The sequence below is a fragment of the Olea europaea genome, chromosome 1 (genome assembly GCF_002742605.1).
Source record: "Olea europaea var. sylvestris chromosome 1, O_europaea_v1, whole genome shotgun sequence".
NCBI lineage: Eukaryota > Viridiplantae > Streptophyta > Magnoliopsida > Lamiales > Oleaceae > Olea > Olea europaea.
The window spans coordinates 24855335-24867449 of NC_036237.1; the positions used below are offsets into that span (position 1 = coordinate 24855335).

Consider the following 12115-nt stretch of genomic DNA (forward strand, 5'->3'; position numbering starts at 1 on the left):
ATTTATAGTTGGCAGCTTGATAGGTTGTGAAAATGGTGGTGGTTGAGAATTTATGATTTTTTGTAATTTTTTAAAAATTTAAGGATTATGGTTGCAGTTGGTAATTCATCTTTTCTTTTTGTTTTATTTGAATAGGAGGGTAAAATTGTCATTTTATTGAAAAAATGGATAAGAATGACCTTTTTTGCAATGAAAAGTGAAAGATAGGGGTGAAAATGCTAAAAATGAAAGGTAGGGACGTTTTGCACAATAATATTGAAAGGTAGGGACCTTTTCTGCTAATTATGCTAAAAAATAAAAGGTAGGGACGTTTTTCACAATAACTTTGAAAGGTAGGGACCTTTTGTGCTAATTACCTTTTTGATTTAACGGAACATTTTAACGGAGAGTTGACAGAAGGACGTTTTGCGCAAAAAAATGTAAAGGTAAGGGTGTAATCCACCAAAAAATGAAAGGTAAGGACTTTTTCCACAAAAACATCGAAAGGTAGGGATGTTTTGTGCTAATTACCCTAAATTTTATTTGCTTTTGCCTTATTCTGTGTTAGATATAAAATATTTTTGATATATATATATATATATATATATTTTATGATCTTTTAATTTCGTATGATTTCGATTTTTATTGATAATTTGTTCTGTTTTGTTACTATATTTACTCTTATTTCGAATTCTTTGTGTTTTGAGGTTTCAATTTTTCATATTCCTTTTCTACCTTTTATAAAGTTGTTTTCACCTTCTAGATTCACGAGTATCTAAACGACTTCATTTAGTTATACTAATTATCTTCAAGATAATGATCTTGTGCTTGGTTTGTTTTTCCTTGATTGTTATGCATCCTTCAATATATGCTTATAGTCCTGAACTCCTCTTTATTTTATTTTCTTTTTTCTTTTTATTGTTGGATTGTTGACCTTAAAATGTGTTCATCAATTCAACTAAGGTGGTTAAGGTGGATATCATTTGTTCTTGATGCTTGAAACATTAGGTGATAGTTCCGAGATTGTTATTGGCCTTGTTGGTCACCTGCATCTCAAGAGGTTTTCACATCATTTTAAGGATATTGTAGTTTTCTTATTTTGTTCAGAATTTTGTGCCTGACATTTCTTGTTTTCTCTTAACTTGATTGATCAAACACGGCTGAAAATAATCACAATGTAGTGGTTAAAGAGCTTCTGCTAAACTGTTTGCAGCCTTGATAATAAACACATTAGTAGAAAGTAGGGAAATTAATTACAGCAAGAATTTTATTACTTAGAAGTAAAAATACAAAGATGGCATCATAATGCAATTATCATTTTCGTGGAAGATGTAATGATCGAACAACTGAGCAAATGTTTGGCTTTGACAAAAAATAACATCTCAAACTGATTTGTTTATCAAGCATTTACAAGATTTTGATATCTCATTGAGTTTCCTATATTTCTATATTTCTAATTAGTCCATTCTTCTTTTGTGAGAAAAAAAAGATTGATTTACCTCTTGACTTGACAAGTATAGAGATATATTGCTGGGAATCCTTGTTTCAAGTTACTTTTAAGATTTTCTTTTGGCCACAATGGTATGTTTCTTAATACTTGCTTATATAATAAATTCACATAGTAACATAAGCAAAACCTGATATTACTTTTTATCTAAGATTATACTTCTTTTGCTTTGAGCTCCATAACTCATGTGACAAGTATTATCTTGATCGATATGTAATATGTATTATTTATCTTTCAAAAAAAAAATATGTAATATGTATTATTTATCTTATGAACTAATTTAATATGGAGTTTTCATTTCATAAATATGGGAATTTATTCCATCTATTGACTATTGTATTGTTGCAGACAATTGAAAGCTCTTTTCATGGGATTTTTTGCAAGGATAACTCAAACATTCTTCGACCTGAAGGAGAATCCGCGTAGATGATACCTTAAGATCTACAAGAAGACATTAACCACCAAGTCCACCCTCATAGTCCCCTCCAACGATATCTCGTAATTCCATGATCTGTTCAATCAGTTCAACGATATTTTGGAACTCGATATATGTAATTTTCTATGCATGATGGAGGGTAAGTCACCTGTAATCATGCAGGATGGAAATTTTAAGGATGATGAGTTGGAAGTGGTGGAAAGGATGAAGCCAGCTCGTCATTATAAATCTCCTTATTTTGTTACAGAAGATAAGACTAAAAAATGTGTATTGTAAATCTCGTATTTATGGAGGTCTGATTTTTTCTAACTCTTTCTCATCCTTTCTTATGACCTAAATTTTTACTTCAATTCTTCATTTTGTTTGTTTGTAATTGATTCTCATTTGCTATGTCTTGCAGTGATGTAATTTTCCTCGTGTCAAAATGAGATAAATCTATTTCCAAAACCTAACTTCCAGAGATAGTGATTTTGAAAAAAACATTAAATTTACAGAAATGCAAATAAGATGTGTAGTGAGTTGAGCCTGAACAAAAAATGGTTTCACCTTCTCTTAGTCTTAGTCATGGAGTTTTATTGTTGGGGCTTCTAAAACGACTACCGATAGCTAACCTTACATCATCAACAATTTAATGATGAATTGGACAGAACAATGTATGCAAACCTCCAATAATTTCCTTGACTTGGTGCAAGTGTTTTTTTGTCAATATCTTAAGAATTTCAAACTATTCACACAGTTTAGACGTAATCATGTTACTAATAGATTCAACTTTTCTTACATACTTGCCTAAAGTAATCAAACACGTACACTAGATAGTTCTTTAAATATTGGTTTAGAAGATGGTAATTTTTTAAATAGTATGAGCATTCTTCACTTTAAGTTTATTTAACTAACTGCAGGCATAAGTGATAACTATATACCAATGAACATTAGAATTGTAATTTGAGGTTTTTATTCAAATAATAATCATGTTTTGAAAGTAATACTGTTTTTGTTCGTCTTATAAGCCCTTCGTTCTAGCCTCTCTTCGAACAGCTCTGAGAATGACTAGAGGCATCAAAATCAGTAAACTTCACACATGAAAGATATATCTACATCTATTAATTCTACTTACCTAATAAATTTTATTTGCTCATGCTTATTACAATGCTTCCTTGGCACGAAAGGTTTTCCATGGTGTAGTTCTGGCGAGACAACATCAATATAGAATATTAGGATTGTATTATAAGTTTTTACAATGAGTAGCATCACCAAAGAAAACTGTCATTTTCTTTTCTTGCCATTATTATTTGTAGTTTGTTTTGGAGGATTTTGGCATGTTGCTGTTCAATGTGCTCAATCATCTTTGTGTTCTGATGAATCATTACATTTCTTATTTACCGATTCTTGTTGTAACTTTCATTCTTCCGTCCCTGAAATATTTGGCCAATTGTCAATGTCAGTTAATAGGTGGAGTGTATCATTTTCATTCATGTTTCTTTTTCTGTTTATGTTATAATGTTATCCATTAGGGCATAGGACTGGTTTACCATAAATGTGAACATATGCATGCGAACGTGTTACGTTAAGCTCAATGTTTTCTTTCCTCCAATAATCGTATGATGTTATTGATTAGGTATCAGGATTGAGTTATAATGTAAATAATCATATTTGTCCGGACACTTTAGCTATTAGGCAGCTTAAAAGTTGAAAAAGTGGTAAATGAAAAGGCTGTCCAGCTATGACATACTATTGAAATGCCGTTGTGAATGATGAAGATTGTGTTGATGTTGTTGGTGATGATAAAATAGTCTCATTGTGCTTGAAATTCTATTACAAATATTTATTTTTAGGTTTTTTCAAGCTTATTCCTTTATAGTTATGCTGATATGATTAATTTTTAAAGGGATAGCATAAAGTAGGATCCTTGAATTTGTTGATCTCATTTTGTTTCATAATCTTTGGTAGATTTTGAGGTTCCTACAATTTTGAATTGCATGGCCAGAAGTAATCTTCTCGTCACTAGGAAGATCAAGCATAGTTCTACAGCTTGGATTCCTGGGAATCTTGATTCATTTTGCTTACAATCCATCATTAGATATGCTAACATTGCTTTCAAAACAATACAACCTGTGCATTGCACGGGGCAAAGGCTAGTATCAATAAAAGATTGATAAGAAAATATGTCAATGAACAATTAAAAAATAACTTATCCATTCATTTGCAATCAATCCATTTAAATATTTAAAATAACTTAAAACACCACATTGAGCTAACACTCTTGTTTGCACGTAATACAACAATGAGTCAATGACCCATTTGTCTAAAATTTAAAAAATTAATATTACGGTCTTAAATGCACAGTTAATAAGATTGATAATTTCATTTGTGACACCACAAACTTTAAATGACTTGAATCACGATATTTCGATATTCGAGATGATAGGAGGGAGAAACAAGTTGGTGATAAGATCTACTCGAATGTTGACATGTCGCAATTTTAAGTAGGTTGTGGTTCCTTTAATTGCCTCAAAGGAGAGCATACAAATTTGCTCCTAGTTATGTTGCCTATAAAGTGGTTGTTGATGAGGCGTGTAAACTAAACTCCCAATGCCATGAAAATAAAGGTGGACGAGGTTATGGTACGTACCTTATTGTCTCAAACATAAAGATGGGACTTATGATACTCATCTCGAGAAGGAGTACTTGTGGAGCATTTTACTTAACTGATAGTCATGTTGTCTATCACGTAGACAGAAGCGTAACAATGATCATATTTAATAATTTTTTTGACAAAAAACCAATTTCATTTCGACAAAAAATCAATTAAATAGAAAATTTTCCCTACTCCATCCAAGACGAAAGGGTGTTAGTCATCATTATAGTTTTTTAGTAACAGTAGTCAACCGTTGGAATCTACATCTTGGATGCTAAAAATGTTAAATTGACAAAATATAGTGAATGTATCTTTATCAATATAGCCCTTGTTGGTTCCAATGTTTAAAAATTCATGTTAACATTTTATGGGTCCTATAACCTTTTATCAAAATTTTAAGGCTTATTGGCACTAGAGATGGTGTTCGCGAAATTATTTGTTTCGATTTTAAATCCACCGCAAGTGTACGGTTCGTTAATAAGTAGCAAAATGAACTATAAGTCCAAGTATCGATCCCACGAGGATTGAATTAGTTCGAATTAATCTACTATGACCTTCACTGAAACATGACAAGCAAATTGCCTTTTTTTTGTACTTTCACTAACAAAATGTAATCGTTGATGCAATTATGGACTAAGGATTTTACTAAGTTCAAAGTAACTTGGATGCAATTTAACTAAAATTCTATAGAATTAATGGATGTTCTAACTCACTAGGATCACGAATCCCCAAGCAATACCCGTTCACTAGTCCTTTATGCAAATTTAACACACAATTCCACAAAAGATGAATCGATATTCCTATTTTAATTTAGCAATCTCTCTCGAGCAATGCCAAACCTATCCCAATATATGATTCGACTATATTTCTATGACGAATACTAATATACCGACATGCATTATAATTCACAATTATCAATTGATTCACACAAGGCATAGATGTATATTTCTATCCTCTATCGGACCCTATGACGATTTATACTATGTCTAACATATTTTCCTTCTTTCGAATGCATAAAACAGGTCACCACATTCATATAATCATGTGCACAATAATTATATGAAAATAAAAACGAAATAAATCAATCAATTCCGAAATTGGTGTTTACATACGTCAAAAATCCAATACAACAATTAAACGAGGTATTACAAGGTTCATCGATCTCCTAGTAGTAATAAATTTAGCTTAACGTGTTAAAAAGAACAAAACTTAAAAGTATTTGAAGAAACGACATCACCCGAATCAATATTCACCCCGATCTTCAATTGGCGCGGTGTTTATCTCTTGTTTTCTCCATTGTTTCTTCTTCAAAATCTCCCAAGAACATGGAAAAACGGTGTCCCTTTCGTTCTGATCGATTTTTTGTATTTATAGGACCCTAAAATTTTGTTTCCATAAAAGTTTCGGAAAAAAAAGGAAACCAAAATTTTTTCAGATTTTTGTTCTATAAGACCGCATAGAGAAGGAATTTTTCAAGCCTAATTGCCTTTGGTATGGTACTATTCGACCGCATAGAGGATAATACTATGCGGTCGCATAGTACTATCAACTATGGTAGAAATTGCGTTTTGGTCCTCCCACTTGCATCCTTCACTTCTTAGCACCTTCTCTTCATTCTTTTCATTTCATCACCCCACGATATCGTCAATTGGCAATTAGTTTAATCAATTTCTCAATTTGTTCATCGGATCAACTTTTGGATAATTGCACCTTGATCCCTGAACTTTCACTTTGCGTCATTTTAGTCATTTTTTGCGTTTTTCTCCTGAATTTCACCATGTTTATCGTTGTTCCCTACAATTCACAAATGTAATGAGATTAAGTCACAATTCAGTCATTTTGCTCGTTATTCAGTCATGTTTGTGACCTAAATAAGTGTGCAAAAACACACTTATCAAACCCCCTAAACTTGAAATATTGTTTGTCCTCAAGATAGTGACTTAATTTTGAACAAACATGGCTTAATAACTGTTTATGTCAAAATTAACAAGGATGATTTTGAGCCAACTTTAAGAAAAAAGGCGATTTGTGTTTAGAAAAGATCACAAAGATGTAATTGTGCCATAAGTCGTTATCTCAATTCGTTTTCTTCTCTCTCCTTTTACAAGGGTCCTATTCCACTATTTATACATATTTCAGCCGAAATTACATCAAATCAATCAAATCAGCAACAGTGCTGAGCTCGCAACTCAGGTCGCCGAATTCTCCAATGATTGGTCAACGAGGCCGGTGGTCATGTGCCAATGTATTACCAAAGTAATGATGACCTGTCGGGGGTTGGAATTCGAGGACTTGGAATTGGCTATTCCGGGCGGCGATGACATCACCTGTGGCAAGTGTCTCTGATTGATAAGGTGATGTAACAAGGGGTAATCATGGTGTTTTCTGAGATAACGACGGGTAACTCCGACCTGAGAGTATGAACCGAACTCACTTTTAACTGAGGTGGGGTTAGCGAACTGTTTTCACCATATCGGAGTTCGGATATCAACAGTTATCCCCAGGTCAGCCCTAGCGTGGGGGGGCTGACCTCAATGATGCTTTCTCCAAGTAGTGCATTTATGGCTGTGACAAGTGTCATTTTTAGAGGTAGATGAGCTGTAAGCCACTTATAAATAGCTTATTCAGCAAGCATTGGCCAAAACTACGTCGTTTTGTCTCCCAGAGTTTTGGACCGTTGATATTTTCCCTCTATTTCCGGATGAATGGCTCAGATCGCGCCCTCTCATCTTCCTTTCTTTAAACTAGGTTTTGTTCAACCATTTCTCTTCCTATTTCGCTGATTTTTACTCTCTCAGATATTTGGCCGATTTTCCTAAGTTCGTATTCCCGTATTTGAGTAAGGTCGTTTTCTTAGTTCGTCTCCCAGGTATCTTCTGTTCTTATCTGCTGCCTCTTTTCAGTTTGTGATTCTTTTCTAAGTTTATACATGACTTCGGACGAGTCTAGAGTTCATTCCTGGGGCAACCAGCAGGAAGAGTCAGTTTCCTCGAGTTCGTCCTCTAGTTGTAGGGAAGTATTTACCCCCATTCCTATTTCTATAGTTAACCCAACTGACCTAGGGCATCCTGTGATGGACTTAGGACGTGAGGGTTCCAAGGGAGCAGGGGGATCCGGTAAGGATGTTGATGATGGTATTTCCGGGGAGTGGGGGGCGAGTTCTTATAGGTCGGTTGTGACATGGGATATGTTGGCCAGTTGGCGAGCTAAATACTCCATCCCTAGTTCGGTAGTTATGATAATACCAGAGCTTTGGATCGAGCTAACACTCCTCCTGAGGGATGTGTTGCTCTGAACTTGGCTATCCTCCAGGTTGGCCTTAGGCTTCCTTTTCCTAGGATAATCCGTAAATTTCTTTCTTCTTGGGGCATAGCTCCCACGCAGCTATGCCCTAACGGGTGGTGAACCTTAATAGCCACCCTTATTCTGTGAGACCAATGGGGAATCCCGAGCTGAGTGTCCAGCAATTCGATTCTTTTTTACTTTTAAGGAGGATGGGAAGAACTCGGGCTGGTGGTACACAAGCGTTTGGCCTAGGACGGGAGGTTCTTTGGTGTTAGACACCCCTTACTCAATTAAGAAATGGAAGGAAGAATGGTTTTACGTATCGAGAGAGTGGCAGTATCATTCTGTCGAGGTGAATAGGGAGGACATGGATCCCAAGCTCTATCATTCGTTATGTAAGTGTCTTTTTAGGTTTTAATTTTTTGCTTTGCGGGAGAAGGAATACGAGGAGAAGCTAAACCAGATGGGAATTGAGCTGAACGACAGGCTTGATGTCTAGGAGCGACTGATGGAGGAGATTAAGGTGTTGAGGGCCTCGGAGGAAGAGGCCAGAGCTCGGGTAGAAGAGGAAGGTGACAAAGTTAGAGAGGCCATCCAGAAGGTTTAGGAGGCTAATGAAAGGGCGAGGTAGGCCACAAAAAGGGCTAAAAAGGCTGAGGCCAAGATCGACAGGGCGGTGGAGGCCTGGAAGGAGTCCTCCGAGTTTGATGTGGTGGCCCAGGATGTGTACGTTGTGGCCCTGGAGGAGTTGATAGGGCACATCAGGAAGGAGAGGCCCGATCTTGATGTGACCTTTCTAGATGAGGCACTGGAGGGGCAGAAGGAGGAGTTGCAGAAATTGTCGGAGTCTGTCGGAGTCCGAGTGTTACCGAAAACTCAGGATGTTGGAGATACCACCCCTACCCCCCAAGACCCTTGGTGTTTTGTGATGTTTTAATTTGAAATGGATAATTTGACTGATTTATGATGTGTTAATTTGAAATAGATGATTTTTTTATGTTTTAATTTGAAAAGTGTTACAATAGTTGTGCAGTACGCGCTTTTTGAATTAGGCATATACGTTGGGCATTTGTACCAAGTGTCGTAGCACGTACGAGTTTAGATCGGCCTGCATATGAGACATGGCTTAATGAGGTTCCTTAGGAGGAATCTTCTACTAAATGTCGTAGCACACATGACCTTTGATCGGCCTGCATATGAGGCGGGGCTTAATGAGGTTCCTTAGGAGGAATCTTCCACTAAGTGTCGTAGCATACACGACCTTAGATCGGCCTGCGTATGAGGCAGGGCTTAATAAGATTTCTTAGGAGGAATCTTCCACTAAGTGTCGTAGCACACATGAGCTTAGATCGGCCTGCATATGAGGCAGGGCTTAATGAGGTTCTGACAGGTTGTCGAGCAAAAATGTTCAAAAGAAATAGAAAGTCCCTTTTTATTGATATGATTGACGTTACAAGGGAATTTTTTCCATTCACTGGTAGTACTGCTTAAGGTGTTCAGCATTCCGAGGGTGGGGTAAGGATCTGCCCTCCAAGTCTTCCAGTTCATAAGCCCCTTTTAGTAGGACTTTCATTATCAGATAGGGACCTTCCCAATTCGGATCTAGGCATCCATTGCTGATCTCCCTTGTGGGGAGGAAAAGTTTCGTAAGACGAGGGATCCTACCTCAAATTCTCTTTTTCGCACTTTTTGATTAGAGTACTTGGCGTTTCGCTGTTTGTAAACGGCATTTCTGAGTTCGGCGTTGTTCCTTTTTTCTTCGGTTAGGTCAAGCTCCGTGCGAAGAGCCATGTGGTTCATTTCTTCGTTGTAATCAGTTATGCGTAGCGAAGGAATGTGGATTTCCAGTGGGATCACGGCCTTATGCCGAAAGCCATTGAAAATGGGGTTTCTCCAGTGCTTGTTCTTGCGGTAGTTCGATAAGACCATAACACACTGGGGAGTTCCTCAGCCCATCCTCCTTTTAACAAGTCAAGTTTTGCTTTCAATGTGTGCTTAATAATCTTGTTAATGGCTTCGACTTGGCCGTTTGCCTGTGGATGGTTTGGTGATGAGAAATGTTTATTGATGTCGAGCTCTTTGCAGAAATTCGAAAGTCGTGCGTTGTCGAACTGTTTTCCATTATCCGTAACAATGGAGTGAGGTATGCCGAACCTGCAAATCACTGATTTCCACAAAAAATGGGTTGTTTTCTGTTCGGTGATGGTGGCAAAGGGCTCTACCTCGGCCCATTTAGTGAAATAGTCCACTGCGATGATGGCAAATTTTACACCTCCTTTCCCAACGGGCATGGGTCCAATCAGGTCAACTCCCCATTTTGAAAAGGGCCAAGGTACTGTCACTGGGTTTAGTTCGCGTGGTGGAGTGTTTATGATGGGGGCGAGGCGCTGGCACTTATCACATCTTTTGACAAATTCAAGGGAATCTTGTCTTATTGCAGGCCAAAAGTATCCTTGTCGTACGATCTTGTGGGCCAGTGAGAGTCCGCCGGAATGATTACCACATATTCCTTCGTGAACGTCTTGCAGAGCGTACTGGGCTTCCTCTTCATTCAAGCATCTTAACAAGGCCATGGAATATCCCCGTTTGTATAGTATATTATCAATAAGAGTGTACCTGGCCAACCTTGTTCGGAGCTTTCTAGCCTCTGCAGGATTTTCGGGGTATTTTCCAGTTTTTAGGTAAGAGATGATCTCTTCCTGCCAAGTTGGTTTGGGGTCTATCATCATCAGGACCACTTTATCCAGCTCAATAGACGGTAGGGATATCCTTCCTACGGGAATGCTATCGAATTCCTCGATTCCCTCACTGGTGGCTAGGCGAGCCAATGCATCGGCATGATTATTTTGAGATCGGGGAATTTGTTTGACTTGGGTGGTTTTGAACCTTTCGAGTTCTTTTTTCACAACATGTAGATAGTTGTCCATCCTGTCTTTTTTGGCCATATATACACCGTTGGCCTGATTTACGACTAGCTGGGAGTCGCTGTGCAGGATTAGGTCGGAGATCCCTAATCCCGAGGCCATCCTTGCTCCAGCAATAAGAGCTTCGTACTCAGCCTCATTATTTGAGGCTTTGAAGTCGAATGGCAAGGCTTCACAGAACATGCGGTGATCAGGGCTGATTAATACGACGTCGGCTCCAGATCGTTCTTTGGTGGATGAACCGTCGATATAAAGTTTCCAAGGGGTTTCTTTCTGTTATTCTTCAATTGGGACGTTGCAGAACTCAGAGACAAAGTCGGCGAGTGCCTAGCCCTTTATGGAGGAACGAGGCGTATATTTGATGTCGAATTGTCCGAGCTCTACTACCCATTTTACCATCCGTCCAAAGGTGTCAAATTTTTGTAGCGTTTGTCTCAATGGAGAGTTGGTCAGGACCTCAATGGGGTGTTCCAAGAAATACGACCTCAATTTTCGCGCTGCCATCAGCAGGGTGAATGTCAGTTTTTCTACAGCTGAATATCTGAGCTCGGCTTCATGAAGCGCTTTGCTTACGTAATAAACCGGATGCTGAATGCCATTTTCTTCTTAGGTCAGAACGACGCTAATGGTGTGCTTTGAAATAGATAAATAGATCTTCAAGGCCTCACCTGCCTTAGGTTTTGAAAGCACCGGAGGTCTGGCTAATTGTCTTTTTAGCTCGTTAAAGGCATCCTGGCATTCTTTGGTCCATTCGAACTTCTTTCCACCTCGTAACGTGTCGAAGAAGGGTTTGCATTGGTCCGTATATTTGGAGACGAACCGACTGAGGGCCGCAACCCTTCCAGTTAAACTTTGTACTTCTTTGGGTTTAGTTGGGGGTTTCATTTGGATGATAGCTTGTATTTTTTCAGGGTTTACCTCGATTCCTCGGTTGTTTACGATGTAACCTAGGAATCTTCCTGAACTGACCTCGAAAGCACATTTTCTCAGGTTCAACTTCATTCTATACTTCCTTAGTATATCAAACATTTCGGTTAGATGTTGACAGTGGTCCTTGGCCTTTATGCTTTTGACCAGCATGTCGTCAACATATTCTTCCGTTGTTTTTCAGATCTGCTGGGAAAACATGGAATTCACGAGTTGCTAGTAGGCGGCGCCAGTGTTTTTGAGACCGAATGACATTACTCTGTAGCATTAAAGACCTCGATCAGTTATGAAAGAGGTATGCTCCTGATCTGGGCTGTACATCAGTATCTGGTTGTATCCGGAATACGCGTCCATGAAGCTGAGTAGCTCATGCCCGGCTGTGGCGTCCACCATTTGATCTATTCTTGGTAATGGAAAGCTGT

The 12115-nt window shown here is 38.0% G+C and overlaps 1 protein-coding gene across 1 annotated transcript; it reads right to left on the minus strand.

The window, feature by feature from the left end:
* Positions 1-9695: 9695 nt before the first annotated feature.
* On the minus strand, positions 9696-11846 carry LOC111406334. The gene is made up of 3 exons (XM_023035724.1): positions 11435-11846; positions 11163-11371; positions 9696-11039 (listed from the first exon to the last, which is right to left on the minus strand). Exons 1-3 carry the CDS (start codon positions 11844-11846, stop codon positions 9696-9698), a joined length of 1965 nt encoding a protein of 654 aa, XP_022891492.1.
* Positions 11847-12115: the final 269 nt, after the last annotated feature.